General features: G+C 42.3%; 1 protein-coding gene across 1 annotated transcript in view; it reads left to right on the top strand.

Annotated features, from left to right (window-relative positions):
* LOC127591278 (matrix metalloproteinase-17-like) overlaps positions 1 to 6,170 on the top strand; it is a 51,823-nt gene extending 45,653 nt beyond the window's left edge. Inside the window, exons 8-10 of the mRNA XM_052051254.1 lie at positions 482 to 634; positions 766 to 1,023; positions 3,778 to 6,170. Of these exons, the coding sequence (XP_051907214.1) occupies positions 482 to 634; positions 766 to 1,023; positions 3,778 to 4,103 (737 nt within the window). The 3' untranslated portion in view covers positions 4,104 to 6,170. The remainder of the gene's footprint in view (positions 1 to 481; positions 635 to 765; positions 1,024 to 3,777) is intronic.
* The last annotated feature ends 6,659 nt before the right edge of the window (positions 6,171 to 12,829 follow it).

Genomic DNA, 12,829 nt, shown 5'->3' with positions numbered 1-12,829 from the left:
TCTCCCGAACCCCTCACCCCCCCAAAAAAGCTATGAGTTTAAACAAATATTAAACTACGAAGTCGTGTAAAACCGTCAAACGTGCCTTTAACTCATATCTTTATTGTTGTCGGCATGAAGGGATCAAAAAATAGAGGTTATTTCATTCATGATACGGAATTTTCATGAATCGGACGATGAATAGGTTATCGGAATTTGATCCTGTTTGTGCGGAGTTGCCTGTCATTAAGACCATGATATTAATATATATTATTTAATCGGTCATTCAGATCAGCGGCATTGATACTCCAAATGCTCACGCATAGGAAATGCGCCAACTTAGTCATTGGAAGTCCGTACTGATGTCTGTTATTGATGTTTGATTGACACAAACCCTGTTCCCACACATTAATAATAATACCATCTCGACACACAAACGTTTATAATTGCCGCGTTGTCACATTATGACATTCGAAGAAAACTCTGACGAGTTCTGTCGCAGGAAAATACTTCTGGCGCCTAACACGAGAGAAGAACCTGGTGTCTCTGCGTCCGGCTCAGATCCATCGATTCTGGAGAGGCCTTCCGCCCAACATCGACAGCGTGGACGCCGTTTACGAGAGGCCCGCCGATCACAAAATCGTTTTCCTTAAAGGTGCGGCGCTGAAATATTGGAGTGCGCCCTGGACTTGTCACCAAGTCGCGCTCGCATTCACACCATCGATGCCCTTTAGTTTGTTTTTATGCCGAGTCATAAACTAACCAAACTTCATCCATCCTTTCTAGGGCTTAAATACTGGGTATTTAAAGACAATATCGTGGAGGAGGGTTACCCGCGTCCGATCAGCGACTTCGGCCTGCCTTTGGAGAGCGTGGACGCGGCCTTTGTGTGGCTCCACAACGAGAAGACCTACTTCTTCAAGGACAGCCGCTACTGGCGCTACGACGACCACCTGAGACGTATGGATCAGGGCTACCCAAAGGACAGCACGCTGTGGAAGGGGCTCCCGCCGCACTTGGATGATGCCATGAGGTGGTCAGACGGTGAGTCGTAAAGAGGGACTCCGATTCGTAATACAATACTTCTATCACTAGGGGCACTGCATTGCACTGTTATACAATTGCTGTACTGGGGGCAAAATAAATTCAATATTTCAGCCCAGACATCATAGAAGTTGGGTCGCCCTGTGATTTTTTTCGAGTTATATTCTGAGCGATTCGGGTTTGTATTGATTTGTGCTTCACTTCTTTTGTCCATGTGGCTCATGGAGCATCAGTCGCGAATACAAAGCTTCCAAATGTCCAGAGGTATAGCATTTAGCGAGCCAAGAACCTTTGCGTTCTGTGAATGTGATTGATTCGTCTAACAAGATGAACCTTTTGAGAAGGCGCTTGCGGCACCAAAACAACTAATTAACAGGAGGTGCTCTCAGGCTCTTCGGCTTACTTTGGAATGGCGCTGTACCGCATCTGAAGTGCAGCTCAGGTGTTCGTTTGTGCATGTTGTGTCGGAATGTTTGCCGGCTCCAGTTTGCTGATGTTTTTGTCAAGGGGAGTGGACCAGAAGAAAAGGAAAAGGGATTAGACGCCTGCGGTGTAAATGGGGGCCTGGGGGCGTATGTTACCAACAGTTTATCATGGCTTGGATCACTGTCGTATTATAATAAGACAAGAAAACCTTTATTTGTCTCACAAGGGAGAAATTCCCAATTTACAGCAGCAGAATTATGAGAGAGAGAAGGTAGAAGACAAAAAAAGATATACAGTACATAAATATAAAATGTAAATATAAGCGTATTAAAAATTGTTAAGTACAGCGTACTTTGACTTTTTCACAGTGACATGTATGGAATCGTGCATTTGTACAAAACATCTGTGTTCTTGTCATTTCTGATACGTGTATGATGGACTACAGATGGAAATGAGCTCCGTGCGCTCCACTCCGCATTTAACTTGAGGTCATTTGCCTGCCGCGTAACCTTCCAAAATGCTACTTAAAGCATTGCCTGTTCAGCTCATAAAGATTTGAGCGTATTTGCAGTTTGACCCTGAAAATGAAGGAATTCACTTGATATTCATGACTACAAGGAAAATGCATCGTGATCCAAATCGCTGAATGTCTTGTCGTGCTCAGGCTTCCAAGATGTGGTATTAAAAATCAAGATAGTTGACCCCTGGAAACGCAATGTGACCTTTGACACGCCAGAATTTCCACAGACATTTCTACAATGAATGAAAGCACTTAGTGATTTAAGGCATGTGTTTTTCATTTTTTAAAAATCGCCCGCACACCTGCAAATGTAAAAAAAAATAAAAAAGGGGGCGGGGGTCAGGGGGCTACAAAGGTTAATTATGCGCTTTTGGCTGGCAAGTGGGAGAGCATTTAATTACCGGTATTCTGCCAGTCGGCATGTACCACTGGCATAGATAGTTGAACACAGATTATTTGGAGCAAGGATGTTATTTTCGAACCACTTTTGTGAAATCGGATACTTTCCAACAGCACTCTTGGTGATCTTTAATGCCACACTGTTTGGGGACTCACCGACTTAGAGTTTATCAACATAAGCGCACATTTATTTATACTGCTAAAGGGAATTTGAGGCCAATGAAGGTGTTAATCTGCCTTCAGGTTGATACATGGGCACGGGTTAAAGCGATAAATAAGGCAGCGAAGAGGCACTAATATGGAGGTAAAGGGAGCAACATCGTGGCAGCGTGCACGTTAATTACAGTACAGTGGTGCCTCGAACTATATGTTGAATGACTTCCGTGATAAGGCTCTTAACTCAGAGCACTCGTAATAAAATGAATGGATGTGCCATGTATCTGGTGGCCAGCAGAGGGCAGTAGGATACGGGCATGCAGATAAGCACGAACGAGACTCTCACAACTGCTCAGTAAGCTGAAGAAATAGTTGTTTTTTTTCTGGGGATGTAAAATACAATATATGCCTGTGCGTACTTTTATAGTCAGAATTTAGAATGACACAGCATCAATGCTATTTGTGAGCCTGTCTATTGTGTTTTGCTTTGCGAGTTAGCATTAAGCTAGCACAATTTCCTAGAAACTACCGTATTGGCCCGAATATAAGACGGTGTTTTTTTTGCAATGAAATAAGACTGAAAAAGTGTGGGTCGTCTTATATTCAGGGTCTAGACATTATACCCATTCACGATGCAAGATGGCGCCAGATGTCATTGAAGCGAATGCTGAACTTGACTCCCCAGGCCAAAGCAAACCCCTGTCACGAAGAATAAAAATAAAAATAGCGGTAAGAAAGAAAAGAGAAGAAGATAATAGAAGAGAGATAACATAAATGGAGAAACATAGCAACAATCTGGAGAAAAGTGGGTTGAAGATTGGCCAGGTTAACCGGCAGCTGAGGAGAAGTTATTGTGTCAACTTCGAGATGCTTTTTCTCTCAAATATATTGTTAGAATCATTTGTTACAGATGTACTGTAATTATTTTCTGTATAAACATTAATTTGGTGTTCAAAAAGTATTTTTTTCAAACTTGAGTCTTGAAAAAGAGGCCGTCGTCTTATAATCAGGGCCGTCTTATATTCGGGCCAATACGGTCAGTCTTTTTTGGCTTTCTGTGTAGCTGTGTTGGTTATTCTGATGGTTACTTGGCCAGTCAAGTATTTTGGAGGTGGCAATTGCTGGAAAAAGTTTGAGAACCACTGCTTTGCATTCATGTATTAGTTGCAGCACTTGCACTTTTGTGCTTTGTATGCCCGAAGGCTGTTTTGAAGGAATTTCAACTGAATCTGGCATTCTGTATCCCCACACAGGTTCGTCTTACTTCTTCAAAGGGACGGAGTACTGGCGCGTGCCGAACAGCGACATGGAGGTGGAGGCGGACTACCCACGCCTCATCGCTAAAGACTGGCTGCTGTGCACAGACATGCAGTCGGACTCGCCGGGCGCAGAGGCCAAGAGCACCGAGAGCCGGGTCAACGTACCCCCTCGCCCCGATCACGCCGAGAACGGCTATGAGGTTTGCTCCTGTACCTCGGACGGCGCCTCGCCTTTAGGGGCCCGGCCCTCCCCGTTACCCTTGTGGCTGCTGCCGCCTCTTTGGACGCTCTCGTTGGCCCGCTGCCCTCTACTGCTATGATGCCAAAACACAGGAAGTACTATTGAGTGACTGGTAGACATCCAGCTTCCGTTCAAACACGGAATATTCTCTTTATATTAGTACTCATTGCTGTACTTTTTGCTCTCGTTTCTCTCTTATTTATTTCTCAAGCCATGTGATGTTTCTCAAAGCCTTGCAGTGTATATTGTACATACGATACAGTTACCATCCTGGTGAACTGTAATCCATTCCTCATACAGGCAAACATAGTTAATGCTTTAAAAAATGAGACGATATGAAGTCTTGGAGCAGCGACGTAAAGAATTTAATTACATGAAACGAATTCAGAGTGAGGAGGGACATTTAGAATGCAGACACGGCAGCTGGCAGTTTGACCTTTTTCAAAAGACGCAATGTGCGATTGCTAAATCCAATTAATAAAAAGGCAACAGGGCTCAAGACAGGAAATTATATTGGACTTTGGCCACACCGGTTTCACTTAAGATCACTTTGAAAATTGTTATTCTCCTCGAGGTACAACCACCTCTGCAACGCCTCCACAAATTCAAATGTTATAATAACATTCCTAATATATTGATAGTGGACAAAGTGTTAAGACTGTAACACATCCATGTTTCAATTCAATGTTCAACAGGGACCACCTGTGCCTATGCGATTTCCGTTTATTCTAAAATATGATGATATCAACGATTATTTTAATAACCGATTAATCAATGACTCAGACAAGAAAATCTTCTTTCCAATACATTTTTTATTCAAAAACACAACATGATTTCAAATTGACCCTGAAGAAATTGCACATACAAATGCCTTTTGATTCAGTGACTGATTTGATCCGTAGCACGAGTACAAGTAAATGTTTTGTCGTTGACTCAACACAAATAATCAGTCTGTTTTTATGTACGACTACAGAAAACATATGGAATTTACTGTCGAGAAGCTGAAATTTCAAGCATTGATTATAAAAATGGATCCAAAGGCCGCATCCATCATTCCCCAAAATGATCAGTTAATTTCATGATCGATGAGTTTAATCTTAGGCAAGAGTAATAATGGATAGTAGTGAACGTCTATGAGAAGAAAAACAACAGGATAATGCGCATAATTCACTTCTGTGATCTTAGTTGTTGTTGTCGCACCTCCCTTGCTATGGGCGACATTAACGTTTTTCATTAAAGCCTCCCCCATGCCATAAAAGGACATTGCCAGCCCTCAGTCTCGCATGTATGGACAATAAAGGTCTTCCTGTTGCTCATACAAGTACATGAAAAAGCCTTTCTGCAATATAAGGAATTCAAAAGTTCTCAGTTGCCCTTTCAAGGAAATGAAAAAAAGTCAGGATGCCCATATAGGACTTTATAGGCTCTAAGTTTCCCAATAAATACACTTCAAGCCGCCGTGTGCCTATATAAGGACATAAAAAGTCCTTTCGTTTGCCCACATTAGCTGGTGGAGGGGAAATAAATTAATTACAAATAATGATCATGGCGAGTGATTTGGTTCTGGCAAAAGACATTTATCCCCACGTGACAGGAGACGCTTTCCGAAAGCATGAACCCGGGCAACGTGGTGGCATTCAAGAATATTTTCGCTGACTGGCACCCTGACATGTATCTGACAGGTGAATGCAATCCTCCCATGTTCCGGTGAGATGGTTAGCTTTACAGGTGTCCCCGGGTAGAATCATGCTGGAGCCAACAAATGACTTTTTGTTTTCATTCCGACAGATCCTGTCTGAGACTTTGGTGTGTCATTGTTCCTCTCGCTTGTTAGCGCTGAGAACTTTTTGTTCAATGGATCATTTTCAGCCGCACCGTAAATACAAAAAAAGCCGAAGAAGCTTGGTTCAATGCTTTCTGTTGACAAAGCTTTCTTTCCCTCCATCACTGAACTCTTTTTTAAGGTGACAAGCCTGCAACGAGATTTATTTATTTTTCCTCCCCCATTTCGGTCAAACCAGCTGCAATTTGAAAGCAAGAAACAAGTATATTTCAATCGTTCCTAGTGGAGTGTATATTTCAAGGTGTGTTTTATAATGTCAGATATTTTTGTAAGAAAATAAATCTCACGCTGTTTGGAGCATTATTGTTGAGACCTTTTTTGTTTTTGAGCAGCATTTTCAAAATGCCAACAGGCTGAGCCGTAAACCGTGAGTTTCGAATTTGTGATTGCAGTCCACAAAGAAAAATTACTGTTAACAACACACCTAATCTTTCAGCTTTCAGTACAGCAGTCAAAACAACTTGCAAACTGACAACAAATTCTCATGAATTTCATGAAAGTAGAACACAAGTCTGTCAATCTGATTGAAGGCAAGTGGACAAGATCGCAAATCTCACCTTTGTCTCGTAGTCCATATATTTTGTTTGTTCTTTCGTTTTTCATTCTTGTATGCAAAAATCTCAAATTGTCAAAAGTGACACTCCTGAAAAAAGAAAAAGGTTTACAGTGTACTGTAATAGTCTATAGATGCCACAAAATGGCAGCAAAAGAAACTCATCAACTCATTTCAGCACAAAAACAGTGAATAGGTCATTTATTTTTAGCTAATTCTGCCGGATGGGTTCCCCAAAGAAATATGAATCAGCAAAATGGCTCATAAGGAAGCATGACTATGTGGTGGTTCTTAAACACTTTCACAAAGAACATGGTAATGACAACAACATTTAGTAAGGTCAACAACACAAATTTCGCTATTAACAGCTATTGTTAGAAATTCAAATATGACCAAGACAATATTTAAAGGGGAAGTCCTATGTGGCCCCACTAGTCTACAAATTGTGTTATCATTATTATTGGATTTATAGAAAACGACTGAATCAGAAGGCCGCACCTGTTTTTACCCACCTCCGGTGACGGCCATTTTGCTTTTTATTGCTACTTGCTGACTAAAGATGACATCACAGCACCAAAGGGCTCGCCTGACAAATGTCACATGACCAGACCTCGAAAATAGGTGGGCCGTGACCATCATTACCTGAGCCCGTCGGCACTGCGATTTCATTTTCGCTTGGCAGCAAGTGACAGAATGGTCGCCGCCTTGAGAGGGCTAACAACTGGTGATTTTGCTCCCTCGTTTATACTACACGAATGCAACGCTCATCAGAACTTTTGATTTGACTTCCACTCTGAGGCAGTGTTGAAAAACATGACAAAGCCAACTACGAGCTGTCAGAAATATAATAAGGCAGCTAGCTCAACATTCTCCCTTCTGTCACGCCTTCCCAAACCAAGCTGTGATACCACGACTGTGTCAGACCACCAATTTCAGCTCCCCTCTCGACACACTTGACTACGGTTAATTAAGAAGTCGGACTCAGAGGTTGCAGCAGCCGGGATGAAATTTTGAAAAAGCAGCTGGATACTTGCAGGGCAGTTCCATTATTGGATTTCTGTGTTTTTGGCAGCTAATTGAATTGAAAATAATTGCAAGAATTAAAACTATATGTGTCTTCCCTGACAGGAGCAGAACTACCAAATCATAGACTATTAGTCTCTGAATTTTAATTGTAAGATAAGATAAGATATCTTTTATTTGTCCCACCCTGGGGAAATTTACAGCCTCCAGCAGCAAGAATGTGGGTAGAAAGAAGAAAAAACAAACACCGTTCAATTAAGTGCAATATAAATACAAAATGGATAAATCGCAGTGCTATTAACAATTGTTTTTCACATCATTTAATTATTATTATTATTATTGTTGTTATTTTTATTCAGCAGCCTGACAGCAGTCGGTAGGAACGAGCGTCGGTATCTCTCCTTCTCGCGGGTGTAACAGTCTTTGGCTGAAGGAGCTACCTAGTGCTGTCAGGGCGGGCTGGAGAGGGTGGGAGGGACTGTCCATCATAGCTTTTAGCTTCGTTAGCATCCTTCTGTTGCCCACCTCCTCCAGAGTGTCAAGGGAGCAGCCCAGGACAGAAGTGGCCTTCCTGACCAGTCGCTCCAGTCTCTTTCTGTCTTTGTTTCACCTTATGTGTGCTCACAAGTCAAAATGGTTACAATCTGTTCCCTTTCCGTCTTGTGTTTTTGAAGCCATTAGTTGTACTTCCTGCAGAACAGCGAACGCTGTTTTCTCTAGCTGGTGCCAAATTCAGTATTCTACCTTGAGGGGTGATTGTTTTCTGTCATAAAAGCATCCCAATTGATTTTATCCAACATCTGTTGCCCCAGATGATAAACTGAGTCATTAAGCAATTTTCAACCAATGTAAACACCTTTCGGCATTACTATCCCATGTTTGGAATGATACCAGACGGCTGACAACTGTTAGCTCTTTAAAATATGAGAGACCGCACACACATTGGGGGGACACATGTGGTGCACTCGAGGTGACCAACGCGACGTACCACGATCCTTACCGACAATCAAGGATTGTCATTACCCACAAACCAGATGCCTGTTGTTCTACCAAAGTTGTCCTGTAGGAGGCGGCATAGTGCCACAGGGGTTTCAGATTTTCTGATAATTTAAAGGAAAAAGACGTACCGGTATGTCTTAGCAGAGCTTTAAAATAAGCTCACTCTGTCACTTCAACAGTGTTCCTTTGGACCAAGATACCACAAGATTTCATCAAAACAATACCTTCATATTAGTCGGGGCTTTAGCCTGAGGACCAAAAGTAGCAAAAGGCGGGTTTTTCAGCGAATAGGGGATGTGGATTTAATGTTGAAAGGACATCAGAGGGCTGCATAGATAATATTTTGCCACTAACTTCACATCTCTGTGCGTTTTTGTACTTGAAATGTCCTCTCAGTTGGACGAAACAAATACTCAAGAACAGAGTGTTGTAAAACAGTTTATGCGCTGGATGAACTTCATATCTTTGTTGTTGTCAGCATTAAGGGACCAAAGAAGAATTAGATAATTGTGTGCTCTGCAAAATATCAGACTCACCATCTGTCTCCACAAAAAAAAAAAAATCTAATCAGTCAGGCCCTCATCAGGATAATCTGTTTGAGACTGCCACGCGGTCCCTTTGCTGACTTTGATCAAAAGCGTTGGAAAATGCTCAATTATTATGATGTGTGGACCCCACTGAAGGCTTTTGCACATATCGTCACACTCAGAGTGTTGTCTGCAAACCCGTTTTTTTTTTTTTGATTTATTCATATTATTCTGAAGTCCAAACGTGATTAATGATCCTTTCCCCACTCATGCATTTTTACAAACTGATTCCAAATGCAGTAGCCTGTGGAAAAGTTGACCGATGGAGCTCAGAGGTGGTGGAAAGTGTCGTCCATCCCCAAGGAGATGTACAGCGTGAAGCAAACGATCATTTGACGCACATGTCAGAGTCGTTCGTGCTCCGTTCTGACAATCCTCGGCGGTCGCATTCTAAGAAATTCAATCCGATTGTAGACCGCACAATCAGTGGAGGAAGGAAAGGCGCACCCGTTTATTTCCTGTCAGTCCAGACGTGTTTGAACTCGAGGACGACCCCCTGTCTTGAAATCTTGCCACGCTTGGACTGAAAGTCGAGAATTAAATGATTATTCGATGAGGCCATGGAGACACTGTATTAGGGGTCGTCTCAGATGCTGCTGATTCCTTTTGTTCTAATGTGTATTTTACACTTAATACAGAGCAGCCATTCAATTGAGAAATCATCGCACAGTAATAATACTCGATCGTTAAGAATTTAGTCAGTTACACGGAATGAATTACGCCGGGGTACACATTTTCTTTTGGAGTTAGCTATGACAGTTAACACATTTTTGGATGCAGATTCCAAAAATTATCTCCGTTTAAAATAGTTTTTGCGCTATACGATCCCCATTTTCCTTAAAAAAAATCAATAAATGTATATTTGTGTCAATAAAACAATAAGATGGAATAGTCAAAAACTTGTGACAAAATAACCAATTTACAATCCAATCACATTTATGACGTCTGGCGGATCACTCAGATATGACTTTCGTTGTGCAATTTTACAATGAATCAAGTATGATTCATCTGAGATCAACTGGAATTTAAAAACATAGGCACTCATCAGATGTTCTGCCGTTTTTCCTCATATGAAATGTGGCTGTTTTTCTAGCTAAAACCACCACTCGAATAGGAATACTTGAAGCTTCTCCAGTAAGCATCTTGACACATCTTATCATGGAGTGATGAGACCTCCCAACAACCCCTTTAAAGTAGCACAGATCAAACATTGTAGCAGCTGCACATGTGCCTGCTGCATGTTATTCTTCTTATCTGGGAAGTCTGCCTCGGCTCAAATGCATCTGATGTGCAAGTACGTCGATAGCACAAGTACAGATCACAACTGGCACCTTTCAATTCATTGAACGGTCGAAAGGTCGTTTGTCACCTTCGCATATACTAAACGGTGGCTCATTCCATATCTTAAAAAAAAATCAGATATGCTTAAGTTAGCAGACTCTGTTGCTGTGCCTCAACGCTGGATGATGCAGTTCAGTGAATCTCCACATATTAGGCAATTGCAAACCATTTTAGAGGCTGTCTCTATTATTCGCTGATTTGTATGTACTCCAGCAGAGCTCCGTCCTCATCCCTTGAGATGGCGGGAGTTCACAGTATTATAATGTAGCTTCCACTTTGCCGCAGCAGCCGTCTGGTCTTGCACTTTTCTTTCTGTCTTATTTATTGCAGTCAAGGAACACCAAAACAGTCTCATTAACATGGTCTAATTAACTCATCAATTCACATTAAGGGGACATATTGGGCTCTATTTTCGTGACCGGCGGGTGGCACAACTGTGAGCCGGGGGTCGGTGAGAGCAATTTGTTGGCAATATCTGGGACAAGTGCAGCCTGCTTGATCTGCGGGTTGTGAGGCTGCGCCGATGTGGGAGTGTTTACAGGCTCGCCATCAATCAAAGAGGCTGACCTATAGAATGTTTGAAATGGTGAAACAAACGCACAATAGTTTTGAGTGCAATCGGCGGGTATCTGTTTTATAGAGTGTGGCATACAGTAGTTAACACCATGTATTTCCCAGCGTTATCCTTTTAAGAGCCCTGAGTCAGAGGCTCCTTCCCGGTTGTAAACGGGCTATCGAGTTTCCTTCCGTGACTTCTCACTTTAATTAGCTGCCATTGACCTTATTGGCAAAGACGCTACAACTCGCAATACGAGACGACAGACAAAACTATTATGCTGATCAAGTCTCGAAAGTTCATTTCGGCACCGAGACGGTTTTTGTAAGAGGCGGTGACCTTCACGGTGGCAGGCAGTCGCACTGTGAGGGGAACGCTGGCTAACATTCAGCCCAGGGGTGTAACTCATCAACAACGTATGATTGAGTAAAGAGGTGTTGGTGATGCGAAGAGTGCATGAACTGTACTCCAAGGTCAACTTGTTTCTGAAGGTTACTAGAAATATAAATACCGGTACATGAAAAGGATGTCGCACTAGTTCCAAAAAAAAAAAAGCAATGAGGAAAATATCTGACCTACATTTACAACTTGAAGAAGACTTCTTTGAAAAATGTTCAAGATGAACTATTCAATTCATTTATTTCGAACAATCGATAATCTTCATTTCATAGCGCGTCTCTTGGCCGCCCAGCTTGCAGATGTGCGCAGAATACAGTATGTAGATTTTTTTTTTCCTTTTACCCAATCATTCAGATTTCATTTCCTGTAAATACAAACTGCCTAAGTGCTGTTGTTGAGCACACACATACGCAAAACAGTGAAATGGCTGTTTCCTTATTAAACCAATTGGATTTAAGATTCACTGTTCTGCGCCTTCGTGAAGGCTGAGGGTGACATCGGCAATTTTCCGTCCTCTGATCGGCTATGTGTTATATGATATGTTCACCCCTCTAATTAGTTTCGCTAAATACACACACCACAGCTTGCTCAATTAGATATAAAAAGAACATATCAGACAATGAGAGCACCTACTGTCATTTTCCGACGATGTAGTGTACTACTTCTATCCAAAAATGCCAGTGGCATAACGATGACAGCATCTCAGGCGGTGAACACCTGAGGCCCTTTGCGCCACCTGCCACTAACAGATAGTCGGATTAGAGCACCAAACGCAATCAATCATTGAGTGAGCGAGGCACAAAACGACTAAAATATTTAAAAACGGTTGAAAACCCCTGCAGAGTCAACGTCTGCGAAAAAGGAGAGACGGCGCACTTTGAGCGGAACACACCAACCTCCCTGACACAGTGAAACACAATTCAGCCTTTCTGTATGCATCACAGCACCGGTCTAATAGTGCGCTGCACTGTGAATGTCAGGAACTTTGATGTGTGTGCAAGTGTTTGCTGGCTGATGTTGACTGGCTGCTATCTGATGTCCCGTCTGCCGCGGTAACATAGCTTGTTGATGTCACATTAGGTTAGCTGTTAGAAGCGGTCCTCCCGGCGCCCTGCGTGCTGTTTCCGGAACCATTCGACATCCCAAAAGACATTCTGCCTGCTACCCTGATGCCGTGTTCTTATATCCAAGTACTCCATTAGTTGCAGAGGAAACATGATAAATGGCAGCATGTCACAACGACTCAAGATGATTACTGATTTTTTTTTTCCAGCTTTACGAAGATTTTCAGAACGTCGTCGTCCAACGCCCTCCTCTGGCAGAGAATTGTTTTTTTTTTGGGGGGGGGGGGGGGGACTACAGTATTAACTCATTCAGTACCAGCCAATTCTGGACCAAGTCTGAAAAGACGTTTAATAACGTCTTTGGGAATGAATGAGTTAAAACTCTTGCAGACCATTCCAGGGTGTAGTCAACTTCTTACCCAAATCTCGGTTGAGATAGG

Source organism: Hippocampus zosterae, chromosome 18 (assembly GCF_025434085.1).
Source record: "Hippocampus zosterae strain Florida chromosome 18, ASM2543408v3, whole genome shotgun sequence".
In the NCBI taxonomy this organism is placed as follows: Eukaryota; Metazoa; Chordata; class Actinopteri; order Syngnathiformes; family Syngnathidae; genus Hippocampus; species Hippocampus zosterae.
The sequence above is the reverse complement of the archived record's forward strand: the minus strand, read 5'-3'. Positions and strand labels throughout refer to the sequence as shown.